At 40.8% G+C, this 12,506-nt stretch overlaps 1 protein-coding gene across 3 annotated transcripts; it reads right to left on the reverse strand.

The window, feature by feature from the left end:
• Positions 1-454: 454 nt before the first annotated feature.
• Positions 455-12,250, reverse strand: LOC128892679 (uncharacterized). 3 transcript variants are annotated; one of them, XR_008461139.1, is made up of 3 exons: positions 11,951-12,063; positions 9,698-9,906; positions 455-3,529 (listed from the first exon to the last, which is right to left on the reverse strand). XR_008461139.1 is itself a non-coding variant. In XM_054153220.1 (3 exons), the coding sequence occupies exons 1-3, from the start codon at positions 12,148-12,150 to the stop codon at positions 3,371-3,373; spliced, it is 459 nt and encodes a 152-aa protein (XP_054009195.1). In that variant the 5' UTR covers positions 12,151-12,250; the 3' UTR covers positions 455-3,370. The 3 variants fall into 3 exon arrangements, 2 of the variants coding, with proteins under 2 accessions (XP_054009195.1, XP_054009196.1); XM_054153220.1 differs by having other exon boundaries at positions 12,060-12,250; XM_054153221.1 differs by lacking the exon at positions 11,951-12,063 and adding an exon at positions 12,114-12,248.
• Between the last annotated feature and the right edge of the window lie 256 nt (positions 12,251-12,506).

The following is a 12,506-nucleotide window of genomic DNA, read 5'->3' on the forward strand; positions in this document are numbered from 1 at the left end:
GAGAGAGAGAGAGAGAGAGAGAGAGAGAGAGAGAGAGAGAGAGAGAGCGGATAGGGGTGAAATTCGTGGAAAGTTTCGTTCGTGATTCGAAACACCGCAGTTCTGATTCGCGCGAACTTGTATTCCCATAACGCAAGACACTGTACAAACCCGAAAATTGGAAGCATTCCACAGCAACTCGAGTCGGTACACGTTAACACTTCCCAGTCCGTCGGCGCATATTTGTGATCTGAATACTGTATCAGTTCCGACAACGACGCCCGAGTTCATCTCGAACATTATTTAAGTTTCCTACTTATCCTCGACCCGTAGTGCAAATACACAATTAAAATCTACACCAATTTGGCAGGTAATTCGGACAGAGACGTAATTTTATTGGTTTGAAACGTGCACGTACAACGTTACTAAACAAGTTTCTCGTTAGCAAATAAGTAGTTTTAAAGAGAGAGGAAAGTAGCATTTAGAGATTGAAATATAAATATAATACCAGATAAAATGTCAACTATACGTTTTGATCGAACAAAAATATTATGAATATAAGCGTATCAATGTTCAAACTAATAAAATCATATCTCTGTTTGATCTCCGTACCAAATTGAAGTTTATTTGACTTATATCATAAGCATTCTCTGCCTTTAAATCGAGATATACGCTACCACGGTTAAAGGTTTACTCGGTTATGTATTTCATTATGTATAGAAAAGTAAAGAGTAAATATACCGCGCATAACCGACCGTAAATTTGAGGCCATCCTTTAACGAACCGAATGCAAAGTGTTTCGTTAAAATTGAATTCTTCTCACGCGACATTGAAGAAATCTCTTTCTTACACTTAAAAATGCGACAGCATTTTATACAGTATTTCGTTATACTACACCCGCATGCTAGTCTCGACGTGCTAACCACCCCTAGCGTTTGCGACAGTCTATACTACTACAGGCACTTTTTTCATTAAGTTCTTAATGACATTTCTTAGTAATTCTTTCTTTCTAAAAATTTGCATATGTTATATGGAGCACAGAAATTTTGCTCTTTATGCAAGAAGGATTTCATTTTCATTTGTACGAAATACATTGTGTTGTATGTAGCTTATTAAAATGGTACCCAGCGTCTTGCTTACGCTTACGTAATCATCCTTAGCATTCATGAGAATTTACGCTACTTAAGGCACCTTTCCTATTACGAACTTAATTATATTTTTCGGTGTCTTTTTCTGTGTTAGCGAAACTCAAGTGTTTTACTTTCCACGTCAAAGAGGCAACATTTCATTTTCATTTGCACGAGAGATCTGATGTAATTCGTATTTTATGGAAGCGATACCGACCATTGCTTAATTTACGTTTGACCTTTTTATCGAATAAATCAGCGACAGAGAGGTATCTATGCTAACTCGATTTCACAATTAATTTTGTATATTTATGTATGAAAGTAAAATTAAGCTACAGAATTGCCCACAAAAGCCGAGAAGGTTATATGGCTGGAATTTTCTTTAACTTCACAATCTAAATTAATATTGTTACCCGCGCTCGAGTATAATCGACCGCACTAATTAAAAAGTTAAGTAACCACTCCTAGCACTAATAAGGATATAAGCTACTTTAGCCACTTTATCTGTCACCAATTTAATTACTTTCTATGATTATACTTTATTTTGAGGAATTAACCAATGTTTTAACAAACCTCGAAACTTTTTACATTAAAAAGAAAGACATATTACGTGTAAAATGTGTATTTCTCGTAGTTTATTAAAATGTTATCTATGCCTGGTTTCGTGAAATCCTATACTGCTGCAAGCATTGTTTTTATTAACAATTAAATCTGTCCTTTTGTTACTTCTTTCCTTCTCAGAATTCGTGAATATTTTATCGAGCTTAAAGGTTCTCCTTTTATCTTGAAAGAATAACTAGAAGCTACCCTTCTTATTCACGAGAATTTACTCTACTTTAGCCACTCCTTTCTATTAATAATATGTTTCTTTGGACCTTCTTCTTTTCTTAGAATTTCTTAATGTTTTATCATGGTTATTAATTCTACTTTTTATGTTGGAAAAAAAACATTCCGTCTTCATTTTTACTTGAAATACACGAGACAGTGCATATTTTATTAATGTGGAATCTTCGCCTTGCTTTTGTGTAACTAACCTCGTCGTTCATTCGAATTTACTCTATTTCAGGTACCCTTTCATTGAAAAGTGAAATATTTTTGTTCTTGTTTAAACAACTACCTTTGGCATTCAATTATTAATCAATCAACTTTTATTCCAATTTCTGAATGTTTCATTAAGCTGAAAAGTTTATTTCTCTATCTCGTAGAGTAACGATTTCATCTTCGCTTGTGCGAAATACGGGTCGCCTCACGTATGCGATTAAAAATGTACTCCGTGTCTCGATTTCGTTTAATTAACCAACTCCAGCATTTACGAGAGTCCAACGCGGCGCCGGGAGCCCTCTCTATTAACTTTCTAATTACATCTTCAAGTACCTCCACGCTTCTTAAATTTGCAAAACGCTCTTCCGAACGTTCTGTGCCACGTATAGACTGCACCGCTTGCGCTGTATTGCTTAATCTCGTACCTTTGTCGCGTTGCTTATCAGAGACAAAAGGCGATGCCCGAAGAACTTAATGGCGTCATAAAGCAATCATTAAAGCAGTATCCCCGCAGTCAGCTAAACAGCAATTACATAATAGGTGGATCCCGGTGCAGAGATGGTAATTTTCGCTATTTGTTCGGCACGGTTCGTTCCTCCCCTACACCCTCGCCGCTCCTCGTTCGTCGTTTTCTTTGCTCTCTCCATTCAAGACGGAACAATGAAGGAAGATGGCCTCGAATTTACGGGCCAGCCAGTGTATTTACCCGCGCCAACAACATAAACGTTGCCATTGCTCGCAACCCGCGCTGCGGAACTCTATCTTTAATCCACCTCAGGCTTTGTGATCCCGCTGGGTTTTAGCTTTCGCGCCATTTGGCCTCGCAATTTGTCATTCTACGTCCGATAAATTAATGAGCAACGCTGACGGCGCTGCCAGAGTGGCATGGCGTTGATGCCTCCCGCTTCTATGTTTCGCGTCTCCAAAGGTGAGCGGCTGGTTTTAGTATCGCGACGAGGAATGAAAAAGCGCGGAAGGAGGTTGACAGAATAAAACCAGCCGGTTAACCTAATTCCCCTTCACCTAAAACACCTAATTCCCGTTCGTTCCGTCGCGTGTACCCGCAGTATTATCTTCGGCTCGGTCCACAGCGATTCGCGTAAGCCCTTAAGTCCACCAGGGCCGTGGCTGGTATTAATTCGCAGTTCGAAACTGCGAGCCAACGGCGGTCAGAGACTTCTCCAGGCGATGTTTCTCCAGCGCGTAAAGTTCCGTCTGTCCCGTTAATAAACACCGTTACCCTTACCAACGACGTTCATGGTGGCGGAAACTATGGCCGTGTGGAACGATGGCGCGTCCGCCGACACCTCGCAGCTGTACTCCCCGGCAGCGTTCAGCTCCAAATTCGTCAGGCTGACTTGCGTCGCGTTGCTCTCGGGTTTCTGCAACAGAATGACACGCGATCGTTGATAGACGAGGAGGTGTAGAAATTATTTCTTTTCGCTCGTTCTTTCTTTCTAGAGCTTCGCGGTTGAAGCTTCTGTTATATTTTTTTTTTTTTTTTTTTTTTTTTTTTTTTTGTAATTCGATAAACGCCTAAATGGAATCTGATTTCAGACGTTAGATGAAAGTTGCTTTGTTTGCGTTGCTATCGTGAAAGATTTGGAATTTTTGTTTACATTTAAGGTGATTTATTGCGCGTGGATCTGCAAGCTAGAAATAGAGCTTGTTCGCAACTCGTTTGCGGAGCGCATGCTAAATTTTAGAAAATTGATTTTTAAAACTCCAATAAAACTCGTTATTTGTTCACGTACACGATATCTAGGCTTCCTACAATAAAAAAAAAAAGTTCCGACCAATTTCTAGTTGGATCGACGAAAAGGGGGGAAATGCTGATGCTTGGTCATAAATGGACCAAGAATACTTGGAACCCTTGGACTCTATGGCTTAGAGTAACGAAAATGGGATCTGAACGTTATCTCGTAAGTGATTCACCGAATGTGTGCCTTCGATATTCGTTTTCCTTGAATAAACTTCCTAAACACTCGTCGTTACGAGTCACTCTTCGGATGCATCATTAATTATGAAAACAACCTAAATTATTCAGGGTACCGAAACGCCTACATCCGTACCAGATTTCCATACACTTCCTCAACCATAAATAAATTCCACGCGATAAAAACAAACATCCAATGAAAAGAACATAATCATCTTGTAGAGAAACGTTAAGTTAATAGAGAGATTTCGATATCCACTCCTTGAAGACCATTTTTCGATCGATTCTCATTCAAACTTTCGTCTGAACCATTCGCGCCTCGCTACCGACACCACACTGTAAACATTCGCTCTCTTTCAAATCCTCTTCTCGCATCTACGACTACGGCATCAGAATACTCGCAGAGAGCCCAAGCACCTCCGAACAAAGCATTACAAACTCGCTATCGTAAAGCCTGTCGCGCACGGGACAAAATAGATTTTCCTGTTCAGGACTCCCATCCCCAAACGGAAGTGATCTTCCTCCATCGCAGTACAGTGTCAACGCAGACCTGGACGTCTTCCGATCGACGCTCTCCTCGAATTGTTCGCCAACCAGAAATTTATGACGCTAGGCGACCATAGAGACCCTCACTCGCAAAAAAAAAAAAAAAGAGGACCATCGACGTCGAAGTATCGCGGGGAACATCGATCAATCGACCGGAAGACAAAGGCCAGCCTGCTCGCATTGTTCTCGCTAGCTGGGCGAGCAGCGTCGAACGGTTGAATAATCCGCCGGCGCTCCGAAGACGGTAACTGGACCGAGCCGGTGTTCGCCTCTTCGCGATATCGATTCGGAATGACGGCGTGTCATTCGCCCCCGCAGCGAACAAACCCCTGTGCGAATAGGGGGAGAGCTTCACGCTCGCGGAACACACAGGCCACGAACGCGGTTTACGAGCGACATTACGCTCCGTAACGGCGCGTCCCCGTCGACCGTTGGCGCAGAATTTCGCGACGCGTCGCGATTTATTCGCGCGTCCCCAGTTGCCTGAGCCCCCTCGCCCGCTCGCCCCCACCCCTCTCTTCGTCGACACCGATGTGTGTACCCCCTTTCTCGCCCCCCGCGAGAAATTCTGTCGCTCGCAACTGGCCGATAGCGCCGCGAGACCGCAACCCGCAGGCCAACCAGGGTCGAGCGACCGACACTGCCACCCGCCCGCCGAGGATTTAGTATGAATTCTTTCCTGTGATTTACTAGTAATAGTTCGCGGCAAACGAGGTATTAATAATATACAAATGGAGAGAGAGGCTGTAGACTAGTGTCGACACGGTGAGCGGACGCGATCGCGCGTGTTTTCGGGCTTTGGAAAGTAATTCGAATTAGTTGGGGGAACCAGTTTTCGGGGGAAGCTGCACCGATGAACTTCGGTGGATTGAATCTGTTTTTTTTTTTTTTTTTTTTTTTTTTTTTTTTTTTTGTAGTTTGTGTTATTTTTGGTTTCCATGACGAACAGAATAATACTCTAAATGGTACGGGTTAAAATAAGACGGCTCGATTGACAACTAAACTAATTAGGAATCGATGAACTCGTATCAAACGTGACTTCCGCTAGAATAATTGCACTCCTCGCTAAAGATTGACGAGATTGAGTTAATCGTGACCTTATTCGCAAAAAGAAAATGATTGAATTGAATAGAAATTCTGGTTTCCATCCGTCAGAATCTCGTGAAATATTATAGAATCAATTCGTGAGAAGAATTAAAAAATCGACAAAACAGGGATACTACGAGGGGATTAAATGTGATTTACAAGTTTTGTGCTCTATTTTTGTGTTAGAAAAAGAAGAAGAAAAGTTGCCAGCATACGAGGACAATTCCGCGACGTTTCGCGGTTTAATCGCGCGTCCCACTCACCCGCCGAAATCTTCTTTGTCGGGTCCTGGGAGAAATTTTGTCGCTTTCACTGGCCAAGAGCGTCGCGAGATCGCAGCCCAGGGCACGGGCAAACGCGACATCGCTCCGCTGTTCGCGAGGATTTAGTAAGCACGGCGAAAAAGCAATTTCGCTCGGTTCTTTGTAATTTTACAACGCGCTATTAGCGCGGAGTAACGAGACACTCGCATGTTGAACGGAGGATTACGTAAAGCCTCGCGGGGAAGTGATGGCCGTTTGAAACTTTCGGTGCCCCGGAACTCCCGTTTTCAGGAAGAATTTTGCGCAAAACGCGATGGCGGATCGTGCCCGTGTTGCATCGAACGCGGGTACAAACTATTTCCGTATCTACGAGAATTGCCGGCGTCCATACGAGGCGTGCTGCGCTCTGAAACGTTTTTGAGATAGTTTCATACGTCGACGTAATTCAATTTTTGTTGATCATTGATCGTACTGTCTGCCTCTATCGCCGTTGGGGAACCGTGAAAATTCGGCGGAAAATCGACGTATGGAAGATAGCTTCTCTCGCAAGATAAAGAATTACAACCACTGAATTGCGAGAATTGGCCATACTACTATGACGTATCCTGTTTATCAGATGAATTGGTTCGTTCGTGGATGTGACTTTGATGAATAGACTTCGATCATCATTTTGTAGATTCTCACTCACCATTCTTTTTTTAAATTCCACCCAGACTGTTTTAAATTAAAACAATTACTTCGCGACTCTATTTCAGATGCCTAGGATGCGAATACGTTATACACGCGAACTTTAACGGTCGACGCAACAAATTTGAAAGCAGCAAGAAAGAAGCTCTTTAATTCTTGAGTCTTCGATCAGGATTCTACAGAACACGTTTTCTCATAGCAAATGCTGATAACAATGACAGTTCGTTCGAACGAAGTACTATCCAAGACTGACAATGAGACTGTAAGAATCTATAACAGACCGTATCCGTTCCGAGATCACCTAATAATTCACGAGACGTCAGCCATTCTACGAGCAGATATAGTCATATAAAGAACTATTCACCTACAAACTAAGGAGCTCAATATATCTGAGCCCATTACCTCCCGGGCATACGTCTATTAAGCCATTTCTCTTTCTTCCAATATGCTCTATCCATCCCAACAGCTTGCACCTGTAGCTCAATTACATCAGGGATGGGTGGAATTTCGCTTGAATAAAAGATGACGAATAAAAGTAACGCGTAACGATTTATATTTGACGTTCACTCTATCGCACACTTGTTCGAATAAGTTTTTGTTCGACTACGTGAGATATGATATAATGATCTCTTTTGTTCTTTTCCTTTTCAGGTAACTAGATCGCGTGTTTCTCGATAGGTTTACAATCCGTAGCAGATCACATATAATCTGACGGAAACATTGTATTAATAAAAATAATAAATTATCAATGAACAGAGATCTCGCGTTATTCTCGCATCGAATGCAAACGAGTTAATTTAAGTAAATGGTTATTTATCTCTCAAATCACTGGTGTACTCCCTCGGGTTATGCGGACAAGCATAATGGATTGCATCGTCAACGCCACAAGAACGCAAATGTGTCCCAAGGTGTCGATCGAAGTCAGTCGATTATGTTACCCTCGAAATACCTTCGAACAATTATAACGCTATCCAACTGGAAACGCTGAGCCAACGAGCAGCGGAACGACAGCGAGTCTCCGTCATAAAGCAAATATTGAACGGTCGCTTCAGCCTCGTTACGCCTGTCTGCCACTAAAAGTAACGAGTCAAGTGGTTTCGGTACATCTGGCTAACCCAGAGATGGGCAAAATTCTTATCTAAAACAAACGTTCCGAGTAACGAACAAAAGATAAACTTGACAAAATAATACTAGAATATTTTCTTGAGAATTATTCTGAAGAGGTTCCAAATATGATTCTGGTACCAACCAAAACTTTAATTCTAACAATTTTAATTCAAGCAAACATTTCAATTGTAAGTTTAAATCTAAGTTCGAGTCTTATTCTTAGTTCCAAGTTTCCAATCTAGTCAGACTTGTACTAACGGAATGAAATTTCTCGCAACGACCAAATTCGCTCGAATAAATGTCACCGATATAGATTCCCCATACATAGGTACGTTGCTTTCATCGTGATCTAACAGTCGAATAAAATTTCCCCTACGTCAAACGCGACTCTCCCTCGTCGACAAATTTTCGTTTCAACCCTCGACGTTGCACGGGCGACTATCCTCGACGCGATAACCGGTGGTGTTTTCGATATCGTCGCAGATAATCGCAGGGATATAATAGAATCGTCGCGATAATAGATTCGTCGATGTCTCGTCGACATGGCTGGGCGCGAACAATTCGTTTTCCCCCTAAATGCGACACCGCTCCTCGTAAAAATGCCAGCTGGGCCGTGCTTTGTACGAATCGATGCGCCACCCACGCCGCAGAGCATATCCCCCTCTGTTACCGCTCATTAAGGAGACCGACTCGAATTCGCAAAGTTCCGTGGAACAAGGGGGGGGGGAGAACGGCGATATTCCGCGCGCCATATTTCAGAAGAAACGTTCGGTTATTGTTCCATCCAACTTCTCGACTGCGATAAATCCCCGGACGTTGGGCTTCCCCGGTGCCCCGAGCGTTTTTTCGTCGCGACGTCGCTCTCGACTCTGGACAAAGATTTCATGGAGATCCTGAGGGCACGGTTAGTCTCGGTATCGTTTAAATTTCCCGCCACGTGTATTCCCTAAATTACACGCGGTTCTCGTTACGCGGGACGTTTGTACAAGAGAGTATCACCAGTTGGTGCTTACGGTTGTAACGTGATTATTATAATTTCGGATACGGACCATCTAGAATTGATCAAACGTCTATGAATAGATTTTTAACCTCGAAGCCGGTTGAAGGATTCAAGTGCAACAAATTTTGTCATATTCTGCCTCAGCTGGTTACAAAATATAATCCCGCATAAAGTACGAACAATTCATCTAAGGGTATTTATTGTTATTTTTTATTGGTATTTTTTGTTCAAACATCTCCTTTGACGCAACTAATAACACTGCGATATGACACCATGATATTGAAATTTCAAAAGAAAAATTTATTTGGAAATTAAATTAAATTGATCGCGATTATTTTATTATTTCGTTCAAAATTTGTACTATGCTCGAATAAAAATCTGTGGAAAAGGAAACGTACTGCCGATACTGCAATAACAGAAATTATATTTCTACATGATAACTCCTGGCAAACAGCGAACCTCAAAGGCGATAGAAATAAATTATTCAAGAAAAATAAGAAAGAAGCATAATATACAAGACTAATAATAGACAAGATAAGCTTGACTCACTTTCTGTGCTTTCTCCTTATTTTTCTCGAATAATTTATTCACACTATCCAAACTCCCCAAGGTATCCTTTACACTTTTCAATCATTTATTCTCACGTGCATTCGCGCGTATAGTTTCCGATACTATGTTGCGCCAAAGGGCGTTCTTGCCCGTAAAATATATAAATAATAGTAATAATAATAAATATTTTGAGACTGGTCTGTACCGAAATTGGTATCCTGGGCTCGAAGGGGTTAATAAATCGCCGGTTCACTTGAAAGATTTTCACGAAAACCCGCGGGGCACGGGCTCGAGTTTGGATGTAGGGGAAATATGAGAGGGGGTGAAAAAGAAGAAAGGGCAGGGAGAAAAATTGGGAAAGGGATTCGATGCTCACCTTCACCGTCAAGTTTCCGATGGGGAAAGTCTTGACGACCGGGGTCTCGTTCGGGGCGTAACGATAAAACTCTCGACCCCCTTTGTACCACTTGACGGCGTATAAAGGGTCCCCCTCGGTGTCATACCAGCAGTTCAGTATCGCCGATTCACCTTTCTTCACGGCCGTCGGTATCTGGATGCGCACTTCTCGCAAACCGGAGCAAATTCCTGCAACAGACAGGGTGTTTCTGTTTAACGTCCGAGCCTATTTGATCGTTCTGTCGTTTCCACGCTTGATGCATTTTTCTCGAATTCAAGGAATTCCTAACAATCTCGCTATCCTTTTATTTTTACACATAAATGTGTTTCTAGGAGCCTTCGTTGGCCGTAACAGCCACTTCTTAACATTTATTTGAATAAATCGGTACACTTGTCATTTCTGTTGCGGTCTAACCAGTTAGATTTTCAAATTGCCTATCGCAGAATATTTCATTCTATAGAATTAAATGTTATATTTATTCTAAATATTTATTTATATTTAGCTTGTAATGGATAAACAGTTTTTCATCTTGTATTCGATGTTTAAAATTCATATTCCACACAAGAGTTTTGCTCGTTTCCGGTATTAACTCGATGCATACGTGTAAAATATTACAGAGAAAGAAAGATCAGCCCTGGATTTAAGGAAAATGTGGTACAAAGCGTAAGTAGAATGTGGACAGTGTCGAGTAATATTTCCCTTCTCGCAGGCTTTACGAAGTCTGACTAAAACGTCTGACCCAGTACGACTCGCAGTTCCTTCCAGAACTAATCTTCCTTTCTCTCCTATACTTGCGCATCATACGGATGAGTTCGAAATCTGCAGCGTAGGTAATATTACTTGGTATCATTCAAATGAGTTCGAAATCTAGTGTAGGTAATATTACTCGGACGAGCTCGAAATGTACAAATATAACTGCAACTATATTTGCAGCATTTTGTTATCCATAGAATATCTAGAAACTAATTTTGAAATCGTAATAAAAGCGCGCCAGATATTGAATTGAAACCAGAGATTGGCCAAATTTTTTATTGGAGAAAGAAAATGTCAAACGAATGAAAGGCTGTTTTATCATTATTTGTTAAACGAAATTTAAAATTTTTATTACACAATGCATTTCGCAATGACTACAGAAGAATGCATGATGAAAACATTGATTGAATAACTCGAATTGAATGCAAGAACACACGTATAATATATAAAACATAATAACAAAAGAATCTATTAAAAGTTAATCATACTTCAAACATAGTGTTACAGTAAAAAATATACTGCAATAAACGCAAAATTGTGCTAACACACCGAATCATAAATTGCATACATAGATTAAGGTTAATCACAGGTTAGGTTAATGATAGCATGCACCTGCGCCTCGCCTTTTCACTGTGACTATGTATTTATCTCTGCATCTACATACGATATTTTATTCAATTCGTCGATTCATATTTTACACAACTCTGGCGCAATGAAGACGTATTATTATTACAGTAGCTGCAATGGAAGTAGAAACACGATGAACCTCTACATACGAAATGGTAGGTTAAGTGAACAGGCAAGCGTTGCAATTCTAGCTCTAATTTTGTTCGATCCACTTTTGATTTTACTTACATCAATAGAGATTCTTTTTCAGCCGTTCCATTACGTAATAAATAATTGAAATGCTATGGTTTTTCAGAACGATGCTAATTAAGATACAATCTTTCTATTATTTTATTGCTCTTTTTTTTCTAATTAATTTACTTTGTGTGTTCTTCTTGAACTCTGATTATAACTAAAAAGATCATAAAATCCCAAAGGGACAGGACCGCAAATTATAATCCTTTTTGTTCCCATCGTTTTACTTAAAATTGTATTACCAGCTTGTTCGTGTTATTAATTTTGTTAGAGAACTAATATTAGTTTATTTTTATTCCCATAGACTTTGAAGATGACCCTGTACATATACCTCGAACGTTAATTAAATTGCTTGCAATAAAGGCTGAAGTGGCTCACCCTCGTTCACTTAAAATCGAATGTAGAAAATGTCTAATGCAAAAAAATAAATGTTAGGAATCTATCTTCACAACCAACGAAAATTTGTTAATCTCATGTTCCCAAAAAAAAAAAGAAGGAAGTTTACTCCAGAAAATTATCACTTTGATGTAATAAGCAAATAAACAAGGAGATCGTTTAGTTCAAAGTGCATCGCGTTTCGTCTATTTCAATTGATTGAAGTAAAGATTACATGGTTACCGCTTTTTAACGGATTAGGAAATGGTGTGCGAAGCTAGGTACGAGAATTCATTCTCAGCAAACTCGCAATCGACCCTCCGACTCTCCAACAATTCTTCAACAGACTGACCAACTCCTGAATCGCGCAGCGGCTCTTCAACTGCCGCACACATTGCGCACTTACTGCAATGGATCCGTATGCCCAAAGCTCCGGCGTACATTTTTAGAGTCTCTCCAGACACACTTCAACCCCGAACCTTCAAACCCAAGCATCCACTGGATCTCTACCGCACTTGTCCAATACACTCGTCGTTCACACCTGACGTCCGTAGAGATTCGTTTCCCTCCCACAATATTGAAAAGTACAACCATGTAATAATAATAATGGACTCCTCGACAACTTTCGCCGCCTTAGCGCCGCCTACCCCTGTTTCCCTTGAATGCCACGCAACTGCCAGCAATCGTTGCCAACATTTCATCGAACCTTACCAAATAAATTGAGTCGTATGGAAGTAGCACAGGAATATCTTAGAGACTGAAGATAAAATTTATTTTGTGCCTGGTAAGAGTTTGAAAT

Source organism: Hylaeus anthracinus, unplaced genomic scaffold, assembly GCF_026225885.1.
Source record: "Hylaeus anthracinus isolate JK02 unplaced genomic scaffold, UHH_iyHylAnth1.0_haploid 14226, whole genome shotgun sequence".
Taxonomy (NCBI): domain Eukaryota; kingdom Metazoa; phylum Arthropoda; class Insecta; order Hymenoptera; family Colletidae; genus Hylaeus; species Hylaeus anthracinus.

What these genes read in the sequence shown, in the direction of transcription:
- LOC128892679 (XM_054153220.1), bottom strand. Translation starts at nt 12,150, where the DNA reads ATGTACGCCGGAGCTTTGGGCATACGGATCCATTGCAGTAAGTGCGCA. An exon ending in GCTGCGCGATTCAGGAGTTG is followed by an intron (nt 9,907 to 12,059) that starts GTCAGTCTGTTG and finishes TGTCTGTTGCAG; the next exon opens with GAATTTGCTCCGGTTTGCGA. An exon ending in TCGGAAACTTGACGGTGAAG is followed by an intron (nt 3,530 to 9,697) that starts GTGAGCATCGAA and finishes ATTCTGTTGCAG; the next exon opens with AAACCCGAGAGCAACGCGAC.